Source organism: Maylandia zebra, linkage group LG17, assembly GCF_041146795.1.
Source record: "Maylandia zebra isolate NMK-2024a linkage group LG17, Mzebra_GT3a, whole genome shotgun sequence".
NCBI lineage: Eukaryota > Metazoa > Chordata > Actinopteri > Cichliformes > Cichlidae > Maylandia > Maylandia zebra.
This window is the reverse complement of record NC_135183.1, coordinates 30049173-30066563: the sequence shown is the minus strand read 5'-3', so window position 1 is coordinate 30066563 and position 17391 is coordinate 30049173. Positions and strand designations below refer to the sequence as shown.

Genomic DNA, 17391 nt, shown 5'->3' with positions numbered 1-17391 from the left:
AGTTCCCCGCCCCTGCTTTAGTCTAATAAAAGATTAATTTGGTTTTGAAATGACAAATTTAAGAAGAAGAAATATTTCCAGTAATGAAATTTTCTGCGGAATGAAAGTAATAACATGGATTTTATGTTGTCTGGTGAGTTTAGTTATTTGTTGAGTTATTGAAAATGTCTTCTGATTGCCACAAATTACATTTCAAAAAATGTACTGGCACAAACTCCTACTTTTTTCTTTTCTTCGTCTGGCATCATCCCATCCAGTCAGATTTTATAAGATTTCTCAGATTTGTTAATGTCCCTCCTTTTCTAAAATTTAGTTGACAGTTGGCTGGAGAGACAGACAATAAAGCAAATGCAGAGAGGACCAGATGCAGGCTGTTTTAAGCCTAGTGCTGCTGAGGTCATCACCCCAGCACACACACACACACAGACAGACAGATGAGCGCTGTCTCCCTCTTTTCGTCACTCGACTCAGCTCTCTGGATGCTGACAGTGATGCTTAATAGACGTGAGGAATATTCTTGAAATCTCTTCTCATTTTCAAGATCTGAATGCAGGACAGAGGGGCCGAGTTCAAAACAAAAGCCCCGTCTTTGTCGTGGCTCATAAGTCCAAAACATAAATCTAAAACTGAGGCCAAAATGCAAAGTGCCAAAAATCCACAACACATGGGGGAAACAATACAACAGGACAATGAACAAATGAAACACATTGCTAATTTATTCAAGGACACAGGGCGCACTGAGGGCTAATGAGAGGAAACAGGTGAAAGTAATTGAGCGTAACAAAACACAGGAGACAAAAGACTACCAAAATAAAATAGGTGACCTGCTACACCCAGATTTAAGATTCTGTCACACCTAAACTTGACACAGAAAGACACAAGAGGGATGTGGTAGAAGGATAACATAAAAATTTCCAGTGATGTTTACCAGAATGCTAATGTGTATAAACAGGAACTGAAAGAAAAAACCCAAATGGAATATTAAACAAACAAGAATCAGAGTCTTAAATTTAAAACCGTCGGTCCAGGACTCAGGAACATGACACTTTGTGTGTGTAATGATTCTTGAAAATGGAACATTTTTAATGCTGCTAAAGTATCAGTGCTAAACAAATAGGATGCTCAAACACTCTACAGTTATTTTGGAATTCCAGGCTAACGGTGCATGTCGTTGAATTAAAAGAAGTTTATCATTTGTTACGGATGAGTGCAGGATCCTCTCCAGCTTAAACAACTGCTGCTGTTACCTGAGGAGAGTCGAGCTTTAAAAATTAATAACTTAATAGCCACACTAGGAGCTGATTGGCTTTTATCTTAATAACCCATGTGTTAAAACTCTAATTAATGTGCATTTAGATTCAATTTAAATGTTCATTTCAGCTTCTTTTAGTATCCATCCATACAGTCCAGCCCATTCAAACTGAAGGGATTTGGATTAGGATTTCCTCCCTGTTTTTCTTCCTTCTTTCATCGTTCAGTCTTTGAATCTCTCGTTTTAATTTAAGAAGCTTCCTGGGCGGAATAAACTCAGACAGTATATTTCAGTCCACATGTCCGTCTGGCTCTCTGCCTCTCTTACCTTCCTGTTCTTTGATTGGTTTTTGTCTTTCTTCTCGGTCTCACAAAACCAAAATCGCATCATCAATTTGATCAAACTATTACATTATCGTAGTGATGCTTTGTTCTGCTTGTTTCCCGTGAACTGGACGTAACTGGCCAAATAGCTAACGTCAGTTGTTGTCACGCTCAACACAGTGGCAACGCCAGGGTGCCTCGGTCAGCTGCTTCCTTTCATTTCACTGCCAAATCCATGCAACCAGCTCTCCATCCTCCATTTCTCCCCCTGTAGACCCTGGTCATGAGTTAGTTAACCCCTGATATGTTTTAGCTGAAACAGACGGAGAGAAACTCAACTCACTACCTCTTGTAACCAGATGTTATTTCATTGTCTGCTGTCTGCAGCAAGCTGCTTCGGTAGCTCCAGTTGCTCCTCTGCCTTTGCATTTACTTCCCCTCCCAAACAAAAGATTCGAACACCACCGGCTCTTCTTGCAGCCAGAGCTGTGTGCTGAGATGACCCTGTTGCTCGCATCCTCTCACTGACATCACATTGAGCCAAGAGCCTAAAACAGAATATTTAGAGCAGCCTCAGATGCTCCTCTCAACATTTCCCAAAAAGCATCTATCATGTTAACAGTAGCGTATATTATATAAGAAAAGACAAATAAGGATCACATTTCCACTTTTAAAAAGTTTGGCAGGAAATTCTGTTAATTGGTTCTTTTCTAGAAATTAAAAAAGGCTCTTTGTATGATTTGTGCGTCACTGGCAGGAAGATGTGTTGGGTATGCTTTATGGCTTAGCTTCTTATAGCTTGACAAATTGTGTTGTTGACATGCTTCGTTGTCCTTCTCATCCTGGAACATTCCTTGCCTCCAATCAGCCTTATTAAACTAAAATCTAGCTTTCTCTCCATCCCTCTCCCCTTCTTCTTCTTCTTCTGTCAGGCTTAATAGCATTACGTCCCCCGTCAGTCCTAACTTTGTTTGGCCCTGGAATCTCAGAGTGTGTGTGTGTGTGTGTGTGTGTGTGTGTGTGTGTGTGTGTGTGTGTGTGTGTGTGTGTGTGTGTGTGTGTGTGTGTGTGTGTGTGTGTGTGTGTGTGTGTGTGCGTGCGTGATGGGGAGAAGGAGAGAGATAGGGTTGTTATGTAATGGTGAACTGGTGGGGTAGCAGGAGAGAAACATGCCAAGAAACAAAAGAAAGGAGGAAAGGAAGCTGGGAGAGCAGAAAGAAGTGGTCATTTGCTGGTTTGTGTGTCTGACAAGCAGCTGTTAGTCAAACAGAGTAGCCTAAAACTCTTTGTTTTTCCAAACGCATCAGTCAGTCACATTTCTTTGACTACTTTCTTGGTAAGTGATAAAAAAAAAGTTTTGTTCTTTCTCTCTGATCTTCTTCCTGCTGTTCTGAATGTGTTTTTCTTGCTTCTGTGCAGTTTGAGATTTGCTCGACTCTGATTGTTTTACCAGCCAGTTGCATATTTTTAATAACTGCTTTTCAGATGGGCACCTAGGAGATGCAAGACTGAACATGCAAGACTTTCTTGTCTGTGGTTGCTTCAGTCTGTTTTGTTTCTCTGTAGTATAAAATGGATTTGAACAAAAGTCCAGCTCATTAGGATGCTTTCTGCTATGCCGTGTGGCTTAAACTAGATGGGATTTCAGGCGTCCCTTGTTCCTGCTGCAGTTACTTCCAAGTGCTGAAAAATCTCTTACTCTGTAAAACCTGTGTCCTGTCACGCTAACATCTATTTTCCACTGTTTGTGTCTTGTGTATTTTTTTCTTTTAATCTTTTTTGAACTATATTCTTTTTTTCAAATAATTTGGGAGTCATTCCCAGTGTTTGCTAGGCCTTGGAGGGGGCTGCCCTTTGGGTTCCTGCTGATTTGTTCTGTTGATGTGCTCTTAATTGGCTCTGAAAGGCTCCACTTCATTATTTATACCTGATGGGACAACTGGATTTATGTGGAATTTAACCCTGGGTCAAACTATTACTCAATCTCACAGTTCAGAACCTCTTGTCTGTCAGCTGTTTAAACCCTAACCCTCAATTGAGTATAAGTAGTGCAGGGCTGATAATGCAGTAATACTTTGATCATTCACCAAAATGCACAGAGACAACACAATAGCGCTTTCTCAGCCCAATTTAAACTATTCACATTGATCCGAACGCTTCCTTCAGTGTTCAGTTAAGTTGAGATCTGATGACTTTAAATGTCACAGCATAATTTTCTCCCCAAACCATTCAGTGGTGCCTCATTACCTTTGGATGGAGACATTAAAGACACCCCTCCCATCAGGATTGACATTTTTCATCATAAGCTAAAAACAACCGTGTGATTTGTAGTGACTGCTTACTTAATTGCTAAAGACGTGCAAGGGAAAGAAGTGGTTGGAGATGTGGCACAACCAAAATAAGTGTGACCTTGTGTAATAAGCCTTTGAAATGATGAGCTTTGAAGACAGGGACCAGTTCTGGAACCACTCGCAGTCAGTCTGCAACCAGTCCGCTATCAGTTTGTGATTGAATGTGGTCAATTTTCAGTTACATGCAGCCTGTTTCTGATAATACTGCATTTATTTATCTGTTGAGCTTTGCATAAACAGAAATTCACATTAACTACTTGGATTCAGAGTCCTTCCTGAACAGAAATTCCAATAGAAAAAGTGACAAAGTTGTGCAGGACAGGGATTTAACTGCAAAATGACACAGGCGCTTGGCAGCCTTGCTTTTGTATAGGAATGAAACCACAATACAACCTTGAGCTGAGCTGAGTGCCCTGTTCCAAAGAAACACATCAAAGATGAGTTGTGCTCATCGGCACAGATTTACTCAGACTGATTGCAATGTGTATGTATTCTGTTTGTGTTTATAAGTTCAACAGCACTTATTTGCAAACCTTCAACAATCTGTCTGAGATTGATTGCAGAGACCTGTGCAACTGAATTTCAGTCAAAAGTGAGGGTGTTACAGAGCTGCCAGATCACCTCAATATGGGGATCTGGTGTTTAGGTTTTGCATTTAATTGTCATTCTGTATCTAAAATGAATAAATATGCCAACTTTATGGTAAATCTCATCTATTTAAGGAAAGAGTTTAAAGGTGCCTACTACACATGTAACCTTAGCATTCTTAGGAACTGAGACGTAACAAACAGGGTAGGACATTGGTATTTAATGGATCTAGCTATATGATTATAACATCTTTTGAATTGATTTTACATTGATCACCGTGTCATTATATGCTTTGGTTGGTAAGTATATATATATATATGTAAGTAGCAACAGATATCATGTTGAGAAGTGGTCACTCTAAATTTCTGGCACAGTCAGAATTTTTCCAGTCAGGCTGTTTAATGGAAAAATTGTTCTAGTAACCAGTTTTGAACTGCTTGCAGGAGCCACTGCCAAAGATATAGTCACACTGGTCATGATTTGTCTGGCACAGCCTAAAATCACACAATGCTCTTTTTATCCTTTATGTGTGTGCTTGTTTGACTTCTCTGAAAGGTTCCTTCCCTTCACTGCTCTTCTATTTTCGCTTTGCAGGGAGTGAAGCCTGCCAGCTTTGACAAGGTAGCCATTCCCGAGGTGAAAGAAATTATCGACTGCTGCATCAGAACTAACAAGGATGAGAGGTGAGTCACAGACAAAAACCATTGATGCTAAATGTGTATCTGGGCTTGGTGTGATTTCTTGGGCTGTGGATGTTTGCATGTTTGCAAACTCAACAATTAAAATGGCCTTATTTAATCGATTCCATTGTTATTTAGTCTCTTCATGGGTAGACAGATTGATCCGTTAAACCTCCTCTAAAAAAAAAAAGGTTACGTTTTTTTAAAAACTCATGCCTTCTTGGTTAGAAATTAAGAAGTGCTCTGTTTTCTCTCCACGTGCTGTTTGCCTGCCAACACTTTTACCACAGTCTCTCGTCTTCTGCTTCACAAGCTTAACCAAAGCAACTTTACCCCTCACTCTCATACTCGATCTTCTATTTTTTTCTCCAAATCTTCTTTCTCCAAATTATCCAGATTCAGTTACTGTATCTTTTTCATATTTTTCTTGGAAACCAATAACCATTTTTAGCATTGCTGATGTTTTTTTAAACTACTTTTCTTTTCCCAAGAAACATTTGGAGGCTCCAAAAGTGATTGCACAATTTTCAAAGCTATCTAAAGACAACATGTCGTCAGCATGTTACGATTCCCAGAAGATTATTCAAATATCTTGTCTTTCCTCTTAGCTCATGAGTTAGGGATCAGCTCACAAGGGATTGCAGGTCTTGAATAAATTGATATCAAGTGGTATCTAGAAATAATTCCAGTTCACTCTCATTTATGGTATAACTTTCCTGTTGAATCTCCAGTGAATATATTGTACTGAGCTTGATCCATCTCGCCTTGTTTCTCTAGGTATGCCATAAAGATCCTGTTGAACCATGCCTTCTTCCAGGAGGAAACAGGGGTCAGGGTTGAACTGGCAGAAGAGGACGATGGAGAAATGATCGCTATTAAACTGTGGCTCAGGATAGAAGACGTGAAGAAGCTCAAAGGTAAGGCATGATTTTATCATTATTGATGATGCCATTATTCACATCACAGGACAAAATCTGACTCTATTTGTCATATGTGTTCAGATATATTAAACTGGTCAAAAACCAAAGCGCATGTTTTGTTGGGCAACCAGTAACAGTACATTAATACTATAGGTAATTGCCTGATTGGCAATTTTTAACATGTTTGCAGGAAAATACAAAGACAACGAAGCCATCGAGTTCTCCTTTGACCTGAACAAGGACGTCCCTGAAGATGTGGCCCAAGAAATGGTGAGTACAGTGAATAGGAACAAATCCATTTATTACTCTATTCATTGTGGAATAATGGATGTCAGAGGGAGAAAATGATGGATTTAGGAAGGACAGAGGAGATATATGGGAATGAGGAAAGAAATATATTGTAATGAGAGATGGAAATGGGACATTCATTCATATAGGAATGATGAATGGCGTTAAATGGAGTTGTGCCTTTTTTTTTTTGTGTCTCTGAGTGACTTCTCTTCAATCCCGCAGGTTGAGTCTGGCTATGTTGCTGAGGCTGACCATAAGACCATGGCCAAGGCCATCAAGGACCGCGTGTCTCTGATCCGGAGGAAGCGAGAGCAGAGGCAGCTGGTACGAGAGGAACAGGAGAAGAGGAAGCTGGAGGCAGAACAACAGCAGCAGCAGCAGCAACAGCAACAACACGATACACACAAAGCTTCACACACACAGGTCTGTCGGACTGACGGGCATCGCATTAGTTTGGTGTCTAAGTTAAAAAGCACTTTAATAAGTCTATTGAACCAGCAGACTGATTTTGGTGCAGTTTAGTATTCTTTTTAAGGTTTGTAATGAAAACAATTACTTAGCCATCTACTGCACAAGCTCAAGAATTAGGACATGTAGGTAGATAGGTGTATCTACCAGGAGTCTGAGGGGTACCACTGGCAGCCGCAAGTGTTTTTTTTTTTTCTTTTCAAATGATTACAACCAACCAAAAGAGTCTCGAAGAGCAGTTCACAGTAAGGATTGGGACTTACTATCAAACATTTGAAGGTGGCACATCCTCCTACAAGAGCACACTGAGATCTGGTATGTTAGGTTTTTCACTTTTTAGTCAGTTACTTAAAGCCCTGTTTTTCCAACATGTAAGCATATCAGTCATGTCTATCCACTGCTTGCTCTTCCTATCATATGGTGGAGTCATTTTTTTACATTAGGGTCAGAGAAATAGGAGTTTTATTCTTATTTTGCTTCAGTTTGACCCTCTCCTGTGCATGCTTGTCTGCAGGCAGAGACCGAGGAGACCGAAGTGGAGCAGCACCAGCTTCTCTATCAGCAGGCGAGCATCTCACACACATGTAAGTACCCAGATAAGGAGGTCTAGTCTAAATAGTCGATTTCAACAATTGTTATATTTGCCCACCAAGGCCAGGAAGGTTTTCTAGCATCAAGTTTAAATGTATTCCTTCAAATCAGAAGCAGCCATTCTTGGCCCACTTTTCAAATTCGATACAGTATTTAGAGTCGGGCATTAGAAAAGTTTACTCCAGTAAAAAGTCTGTTTTTGTGTCCCTGTCAGCTGAAGGAGGCGTGGACAGTGGCCAGGGTTCCTCTGTTTTCTCCTCAGACTCCCCCCACCTGGGTCAGCTGACCATGTCGTACAGCTGCCCCCCTTCTAGCCAGCCTCCTTCCCAGCCCCAGACCCCCTATCCCCCCACCCCCTCCGCTACCCCACAGCAGCACCCGGGCTACGCCCAGCCGCTGCAGCCAATGGTAAGTGGAGCTTTCATTCAAAAGAGTCACTACACGTGACAGTCATGCCACATCGGTGACGGTTAGAATGTTCTCGATGCTCACGGATGTGATTAAACATGACTCGTCAGTTTGCAGTGAGCGCTGCTTCATGTGTTGGAGTGGGAGTGAGTTGGAATGAATTTTGCGGTGTTTCGAACTGGTGTGGGGAATTTCAGCCGCCTGTATTTATAAAAATAAAAGAATGCAGTTAATTGGCTTTTACTTGAAGATGGTAACTTTATTACACTTCAGGAAGATAAATAACACAAGGCACTGATTTGACTTATTCTTCACTGAGGCATGCAGCCTTCAACATTTAACCCATTATGGCAGTTATAATATTTCAGCCACTTTAATCCATCAGTAAGGTCAAACATAGTCAGACGTATTATGTCTGTACTACCAGCGTAGTACCATATGTCATCATCTGTACCTTGGATGTCGGTGAGTACTCTCTTTATTCCAAAAAAAGCATCTCTCATTATCAGACAGTTACCACCTTTCTTCTCTGTCTTTAAACCCTGCTTTCCTGTCCTTGTGTCTCTATATATTTTTTCCTTTACAGTTATAAATTTCATTTTTGCGGTCATTCTGTTATTTCTTTCTGTTTGGTGTATTTCATTTGTTTTATTCATTCATAGTCGGGCACATCTGTTTGGACACACGTCAAACAGGAACATGTTGAGATCACTCGCAGGTCATTATTTATTTACAATGCATTAGATATTTTTTCTCAAGGACCTGACATAGTTTTATGCGCTTTCTCTTAGTGGCCAAGATTTAGATCTAGGTTGACTTATTTATATCTGGAGCGTATGAATCACATTTCTTGTTAAAAGTAGTGGTAATGGAGAGGTGAACGTTTTAATTTTAATTTTCGCCATTACACGCGATGACTTCTGGTTTCTATGCCCTCATCTGACTTCTAAATTACCAGCATCCACACAGACTGAGACTGCTGTTGTTCACCTAGATGTACACCGATTGACTATATAACTAAATAATGTCCTTTCAAGGCTTTCTTTGAACTGCAACTGAATTACTCAGGAAGCTTATTTTCTCATCAAAGCCAATTTTTGGAGGTGGTGAAATAGACAGACTGGCTTGTTTCTAACATCAAATGAGGTCCTAATGAGTTATTTTGAAAAATCATTCTTTGTTCTATTTGAAGTCTGACATATTTTTTTCTGTTTCTTTAATTTACAGTTTATTTTTGTGTCTTTGTGATATTTGTGAAACTGGACACTTTTAACGGTATGATAGATGACTTGCAAATGATTAGCTCCATTGAGAAACCTGTTGTTTATAAATCTGAAACATTTTCGCTCACAAAATAACTGTAATTGTTTTGTTGGGGGTTTTTTCGATGATGTAAAAACTGTAAAACTGTGGCTTTTATTTATGGTATGATTTGGTTTTTATTTTAAGTTTCGCTATAACTGCTGCGATCTGTGTTTAAGTACCTTTTCTCCTGCTTTTTTTTTCTTTTTGTGTTTGTTTTTCATGTTGGTCACTCCCTCTTCCATCAACCCTCCCTGGCCTGCAGCCTGTGTCGCACCACCGTCGATGTCGTAGCATGTCTGTTTGCGTTCCCCCTTCCTCCTACTCCTTTTCTCACGTTCCTCCGCCCCTGGTTGTTCCTCCAAAACAGCCCGCCACACCTCCAGACCTGTCCTCCTCGTCCCCTTACACCACTGCCTCATCATGCACACCTCTCACATCAGAGAGGGACACATTCACTAGGTGCCTCTCCAAGGCCCTGGAGACAGTCCTGCCCCTTCACTCTGCCTCGTCTCAGCCCAGGGCCAGGCAGCGGCGGGCCAGCCTACCTGCCCTGTTCTCAACCCCTGTAGGTTCTAAAGAGATAATTGGGCCATAGTGGTGGAACCAAAGAGGACGAGAGAGAAAAAGATGATGGACATGGGCCACATTGAGTCTGAAATGAAAGATTTATAAAAATGCAAAATTGCATTATTGAAAAGTTCCAAGTGATGCTGCATATGGAAACACAATATGACACCATGTACATATTACTAACTGATGCAGTTTGTTTCAGTGCTGATTATTTTTCTTGGTTACGATTTGAACATTTTTCTGGTTTAAGCAACCAGGATAAGGTCCTTTGTTGATCTTAAGAAATGTACATTTGCACTATTAAATATAGAAAATATAAAAGCTCATTGCTTCAGAGAAATTCAGTAAAAGTTAAAATGGTGAGTTAGAAGAACAACAGCTGGCGTAAAGGATACTTTACATGAACTAGATGTAGTATGCTTAGATTAGCGCTACTTAAGTTCTCAAACTTCCTGTAAGGGTTAGTGTAGCAAGCCTGTTACACAAAAATACGTGTATTACGTGCTCACTTTTTTTTCCATTTAGATTTTCAGACTCGTTTGTGAGTCTTTGATTCTAGACATACGTCTCTATAAAACTCTCTCGGCCTCCACTGGCCACCGCATAGTCCTATTAAATACGCAGTGATTGCACTTTACTTTAACCCTGCTCTGTAGTCAAATGCTCTAATAAAATGTGCATCCTGAATCAGGAAAACTGGTTACTTTACAGCAATTTGGTATAAAAACAATGCAGGATGTTCCCATAACATGCAGAGACAGCGAAGATGTGACGTAGGTCAGCGGTCCCCAACCTTTTTTCCGCCACGGACTGGTTCAATGTCAGACAATATTTTCACAGACCGGCCTTTAAGGTGTCACGGATAAATACAACAAAATTAAATGATACGACCAAGACAAAAACTGTGGTATTTTGTAAATGTAATAATAAACGCATATTCGCCGTGTAATTTTGTAACTTTATTAGCAGCGTCCTCCTTAAATGCACCAGCAGCATTGAGAGTTGGCGCATTTCAGGAGGAGATTTTCCTCTCTGCCCCTGAATGCTCTCTGGTCACAATGGTAACGCGTAAACATTTCTTTCAAAATAAGACGCACAACTACAACACGGGAAAAGACCTAGGGAAACAGAGTTAACAATAAAAGCCCTGAAAACCATAAATTTCACACCCGAGCCTCAGCTCTCGCGGCCCGAGGCTTGGGGACCGCTGACGTAGGTGATGGTTGAAGAATCTGTGAGAAGATATTTGCACTTTCTGGAAAGTGTTGCAGTCTACCTTTCCTTGCAAGCGGCAGCTGGCTGCTTAAAAGGTCAACATTTTGCAGAGATATGTTTGAAATAAAACACAATTTTCCTGATTGCAGATGCATTAGGATAATGTCAACCTTTGAGACAACCTTTCCTCTCTTTGCATTTTATAACTCACTTTCTCTCCACCTGTGATGGTGTATATCTGTCCTTTTCTGTCTTGTCTTGTGTCTTTGTGCTGTAGCTGTGTGTGATTTCATCTGTCTATTGTAACCAGTTTCCCATCTCTTCATTACCAGTTTGGTTCACTTTGTTAAACAGCTTTTAACCACATAATTTTCCTTTAAGTGTAGAAGGTGACTACCCCCATCCCCCTTTTTATTTTGGGGTGTTCTTTGAAATTATGCTCTTTTTCTCCATTTCATTGGGCCTTTACTGTGGTTCTGTGTCATTCTCTCTGAGTGTCATTCTTAAATCCATTGTATCTCACTGTCACAGCAGCATTCAATGCCACACCCTTTCAGCGGAGGACCAAGCACAGGAGGGGGAGCAGGAGGGAACGTCCCTCTTCCAACTCTCCCAGACCCCCCGACTATTTTCTTCCCCTCTATCCCTGAGCGTCCCATTTCCTTCTCACCTCCTCCTACTGGGCCTCCAAAGGCCTACAACACTCAGAGACGCAAGAGCACTTCCATTCTCGAGGCGCATACCCGACACTTTCAGCCTGCTTACCCTCGTTACGGGAGCAGCCTCCACCCTTTTTCTGGCATGGAGGGTGTTGAGGCTCCTTCTCTCTTCATGGTTAATCCTGGTTTTGCAGCAGCTGCTCAAAGACTTGGTGTTGGGGAACCCCTCCATCTCCCAGGACAATCTGATCCAAGTTTTTATGGGTTCAAAGACATGAGAGCAGAGCACGAGGAAGCAGTGAGGAGACTCAATCTAAATCAAGCAGCCTTATTGGACCATTATGAAGCAATGGCATATGGAGGCTACCCAATGACTGCACACCAGCTTTTCCATCAGCAGAGGCAGGCAGCAGCTGCAGCTGCTGGTTTGGGTTTTGATCCTGGTCCTCCATCTCAAGCAGGGTTCTTACATCCTCATATCCTGCAAAGAATGAGTGCACACAGTCCAATACCGCCACCCTTACCCCCCATGAGTGCATCCACGGTTGGCTCTATGTCTTCTTCATCATCCGAGGGATGCTATGCTCCACAGCATGCTTCCTCATCCTCCTTTCCCATTTCTGCACCTCCAGTAATGGCCGACGCCCCGCCACCTACCGGAAGTGTTTTTGAGTTTCATTTAGCTGCAGCCGCTGCAGCTGCAGCCGCTGCTGGAGATCCAAGCCTCCTGGCATCCAGACTTTACCGGGCCAGACGGAGTTCTATGGACCTCCCTCTAGAGGACAGCCCTGGGACGGGATCCAGTGGCTCCGGCACATATAGTCGTCTGCAGCCAGTGACAGAAGAGCTGTACTCTTACGTGAGTCCGGAGCTCCCTTTACCTCCGGGAAGTCTCCTCCTTCACCACGCAGGTTTGACTGTAAAAGACAGAAGTCCCGATCCTTCCAGCGACTCTCTGACCTCCTCTGATGCAGGAGAGTTCCAGTCACCACCTCCGCCACCTCTTCCTCCTTCCTTCGAGTCCTCAGCTGCTCAGTCCATCCCTCGCTCGTCCTCCACTGCGCCTTACGATTCACCAGGGGGAGTTCTTCACGCAGATCCCCAGGGGCATCCGCCTTCAGTGCAGAACTTTCTGCCCACCACACCATCGTCCGAGCTCCCGCTTGGGGGGTCGTCATCAAATCAGCTGGAGTCTCTGATCCAGAGCTCCTGGGCCCGGCACGGGGGAATGGTGCCAGCTCAACCTGATATGACATACCACGAGTCACTGCTGGCCATGCAGGCCGCTAACCCCCCTCTGGTACAATGTTTAGAACTAGAAACCACACCTAGACCTCTGGGTCAGTTACTAGTTTAGATTTTGAAATTTATACCAAAATTTTACATAGAATGTTTTGTTTGATGGTTAAACTGTAATTCCTAAATTATGGTATTTTCTGCTTTTGATTATAAATTATTAACAGCTCACAGATTGGCAGTTTTTTTTTATATATTATCCTTCTAACAGTCTTGTTCTTGGACCCCGTAGCCAGTAAATAATTGGAACAATGTTGTGCAATCTAGCAAAAGAAATTGAATTTTATTGGTAATCTGACCCAGAGTCTGTTACACCAATCCCTGTTGTTTTTTTTCCTCCATATTTTATTTATGGTATTTTTTTTTCTCTTTATGTCATCATGTAGTCTTTGTGATTTAATCCCCCCTTTTCTGTCGTGCAAGCACCACAGAGAGTCTGCCTTCGTAGTTTCTTCATTCTTCAACAGCATTAAAGGAAAAGGGGTGATTCTTTCAAATATTTTGGTTAAAAACATGAAACCAGAACCATTTAATTTTAAGTTTAACATTCGAGGCATTATTTTTAGTAAATGGATAATTACGTTGAAAGTAAGACTCTTTGGGACACTCTGTGGTGTAAAAGCTTTATGAGCCGAGTCTAAGCTCCCTTCTTCTCTGTGTTTATGTTGTGAATTTTTGGTGTTATCAGTAAGTAATATTTTGTCTGTATGTTCATATATGAAAGTATATGAGAAATGTGTGTTTGTGCTGGTATACTGTGTCTACAGTATACTTGAATTTTAGCCCATACAAATCCAAAGTCAGTTTGATCTGGAGTTTAAAGGTTAATGGTTAAGATGAATAATCTAGATGTACATTTTAAAAAAGGCATCTTTAAGACGTCGACGTGCGCACATTTGATATCATTTTATGACATTTAACGCAACGTCTGAATTCACATAAAGCTGTAAGACTTTGCTGATTTGTATGCTTAAACACACAGAAACATACAACAAAACTAAAGGAGGCTTAGACAAAATAGCAATGTAACCATGCAGAGAGACGTTCATCTGTGTGTTTCACAATTTGTGTTGTAAATGCTAAAGAGCTTGGCTTCGAGCCAGTTCTTTAATTTAACATATTATGTTATCATTTCCTGCCCACAATGAAAATCAACTTCCTACACAGGGTTCAAAGGTCACAGCTGAAATTCTTTAAACCCTTAGAACGCTGACATTCTTGTTTACTTTCTTTCCTTTATTCATTTTCCTTTTCATCGTCCATCAGTAGCTCTTTTTTTCCATCTCATTTATATTAAGTTCTTGATCTTTTTAGCAACGTTATTTACTAAATATTGCGTATGTGCAACCTCTTATGTGTTTGTGTTACTCCCTGTAATGTTAGAGAAAGCTAGGTAGTCGTACGTCTGGTGCAACGTACCGTACTTGCGTAAGCTTTCCCCATATTTTCTCAGGATGAGCTTCACGACAAGTATACAGTTGCTTCCGGCCTTCTAAGGGTTCAGTCATCAGTGGATTGGTTGTAGTCATCTCTGTGCTACTGTAGAGTATTTGAAGAATTCGTTAAGTGAACACAGGAGCTTGTCAGGGTGATGACCATCATGAAATTCAAAGGATTGAAAATCAAATATACAATTGAAATGATAAGTTGACTCAAAAGAAAGCCTGCATCATTTCAAGTGAATCAGACTTTCTGTCAGAGTCAGAGGTAGGGCCATGAACAGGACATGTGGTGTTAGGATGAAATCTGAAAAAGCAGCAAGTGTTTTAAAACATCTTAGTTAATTCATAGAGAGTATTCCAATTTTTACTCTGTGCTCTGTTGGCTATATAACACCTTTTTATCATCACTGTTAATGACTTAGGTCCTGACCTGCATGTTAAATAAATCCTACTTACACCCTGCCTAACCCCAGTGCCGTGCCCATACTGTTGTACATGCTATACTACAAGCTGCGTATATGCATACATTAGATATCAGTGTGCATATATCTGTCGTCGGATTAGAGTATACGTGTCTGTTTGCATGTGTGCATACACAAGAGGAAGATCTAGATTAAAAATGATTGCTAGAGAAGAGCAGAACTGCCTTGTGTTTGTACTCATGCATACTGTTGGATCCAAAAGCTACAAACATGTTCTAATTGTCTTTTTCTCTCTTTTACTCTCTCTTGTCCATAATCTCTCTCAATTTCTCTCCTCCATCCTCCATTGTTTTGTCCTACGACGTTGCATCTGGTCCTGTCTTTCCATTTTTCTGTCTTTCTTTCTCTAAATCTGACTCTTAACAGCAGACTCAGGTGTCCTCCCCTCAGCCAACTTCAGGACCTGCTTTGGTCCCTGCCAGCACACAGCCACCACTTTCTGGGACTGCCCAACAGGTAGGCATTGGTTTTTAGCATTATTTTCAAGTCTCGGTGTTTTGGCCACCTACATATTAGTTATTGGGAGTTAGATTTGAACAGAAAGGTGGAAATTTATCACCTCAAGCTTTATTTGGAGCGGCAACCTGCAAAACTCTCAGGGCCTCAGTTAAGAGGCCCAGTTTAGTGAGGTCAGTTAGAGGAGGTGAAGCCTTGCTCACAGCTCTTTGTGTTGGCTCAAATGTAGCTCAAAGTGGACTACTCCCAACTACAGGAGTAATTTCAATGTGTTAATCAGTACGCTGTGGGGTCCAAAGAACTGAACTTTGATTGAGCAATAAATTATAGTCAATTATTTCATTTATATTATGACCCTTTATAATTTGGTCACATTTACATTTTTATTGTAACACTTATTTTGTCAGAATGCAGCCATATTATCTTTTGGCAGTTTGCTAAATTAACCATTTTGTTCGGTGTCAAACACATAAAGAGTATCTTTGTTTATGTAAATATCTACAGCAGGGGAGTCCAACTCCAGTCCTCGAGATCTACTGTCCTGCAGATTTTAGATGCATCCCTACTCCAACACAGCTGAATCAAATTGGATTACCTCTTCAGCATGCCATCAAGTTTGGCAAAGGCCTGGTAACAAGCCATTGATTTGATTCAGGTGTGTCGAGACACGGATGCATCTAGAAGCTGCAGGACAGTAGCTCTCGAGGACTGGAGTTGGACACCCCTGATCTACACTGTTTTCTCTCACCCACGTTTCTCTGTTTGTCCCTCTCCAGGTTGCCTCATCTAGCCAGAGTAGCACATCACTTCAAAGCCCCACACACACACCTCTGCCACAGTCACCTGCACAGGTACAGTTATAGTTGTATTTGTTAAATATATATCTATATGTGTTTTTAGCTAGGACTCTTTCTTTTCAAAGAGATTCTATTCTAGATTGAGTATTTAAATATACATTCATTTATATATTAACACTGTGTAACCTAACCCAATCCACTAAAGCAGCATTTCCATAAATGTAAATTTTAAGTTTTTATTTTTGTTGACATTTCTAGAAAGTTGATAGTTTAACTTTTTAACAGTAAAGTGATTGTGGGTTATTATGGCATACTGGATTGGCTTAGATTGAAGTGTTCCTAATTGTACATGTGGGTGGTGATAGGTCTTTTTAAAGGTGCCTGATGGCTCGTATATCTGCATTTATCTTTAGTTATTTACACACTTATGCATATAATGCAACTGCTCGCCCACATTTTAAATTCTAATCTGAAACAAATCTGCTAAACGCAATTCATTCACAATTCACACAATTCATAACAGTGTCTGTTATTTCACCTCAGGGCTAGAGTAAAAGTTGCCATTAGTATTTCCTCACTTCTGTACCCGAATACCCAGAGACAAATGCACATACGCATCTGTGGATATGTAGTTAGGCATTCCACCTGCTGTTTCTCAGTTATTTTGTCTTGTTGCATGTTCTGCTTTCTTCACTTTTCTTCTGTTTTTCTTTCCATTTTCTGGCTTGCTCGTGGGCATGCTGCCTGTGTTTACCACCGGGTTTGTTTTTACGTGTTTTTACGTATCCACTTGTATATCATTGTGTTTGTGTGGTACGCCGTGTGGTTGCGTGTTTAGTTTTGTGACTTAAGTCCATCTCCCAGTTTAGAGCACCTTTATCTTCTGTACCAAGTTGCTCAGCTAGCTCTGTCTCAGGTATCGTCGTAATTGACACTGTAGTTTGTTGTACTGTAAGTGGCTGTGCCTGTTTGTCTCTGTCCTCACGTGAAACTGTGATGCATTAACTGAATCCTTTGAACAGAACATAGACCTTTTGAGTAGAGCTGTGTATTCTCCTGACAGTGCATCTTTGTTTACCCCACATGCTCTCACTGACCACCTTAGTAAAAGCATGGACAACAAACACATGAGCACGGAAATGGAGATGGGCAGTATTTCCAGTAATAGTCCAGTATTTAGTTTGGTATTAAGGCTAAGTCAATATTTTGTTGGAAAAAGAGTGTTTTTTTTTTTTCTTCTCTGTACTCCACTGCAGTGCGTTTTAAGTAAAGCAGTCGACACGTGATTGAAGTGCAG

At 41.1% G+C, this 17391-nt stretch overlaps 1 protein-coding gene across 15 annotated transcripts in view; it reads left to right on the top strand.

Annotated features, from left to right (window-relative positions):
• wnk1b (WNK lysine deficient protein kinase 1b) overlaps positions 1-17391 on the top strand; it is a 95025-nt gene that overhangs the window by 52805 nt on the left and 24829 nt on the right. For 9 of the 15 annotated variants that reach the window (XM_076875697.1, XM_024805623.2, XM_076875702.1 and 6 more), the window contains exons 6-15: positions 5109-5197; positions 5972-6111; positions 6305-6384; positions 6628-6828; positions 7388-7457; positions 7679-7872; positions 11494-12921; positions 15208-15297; positions 16074-16148; positions 16933-17010. In XM_076875697.1, the coding sequence (XP_076731812.1) occupies positions 5109-5197; positions 5972-6111; positions 6305-6384; positions 6628-6828; positions 7388-7457; positions 7679-7872; positions 11494-12921; positions 15208-15297; positions 16074-16148; positions 16933-17010 (2445 nt within the window). The remainder of the gene's footprint in view (positions 1-5108; positions 5198-5971; positions 6112-6304; positions 6385-6627; positions 6829-7387; positions 7458-7678; positions 7873-11493; positions 12922-15207; positions 15298-16073; positions 16149-16932; positions 17011-17391) is intronic. The other 6 variants (XM_024805617.2, XM_024805624.2, XM_076875698.1 and 3 more) reach the window with 5 other exon arrangements.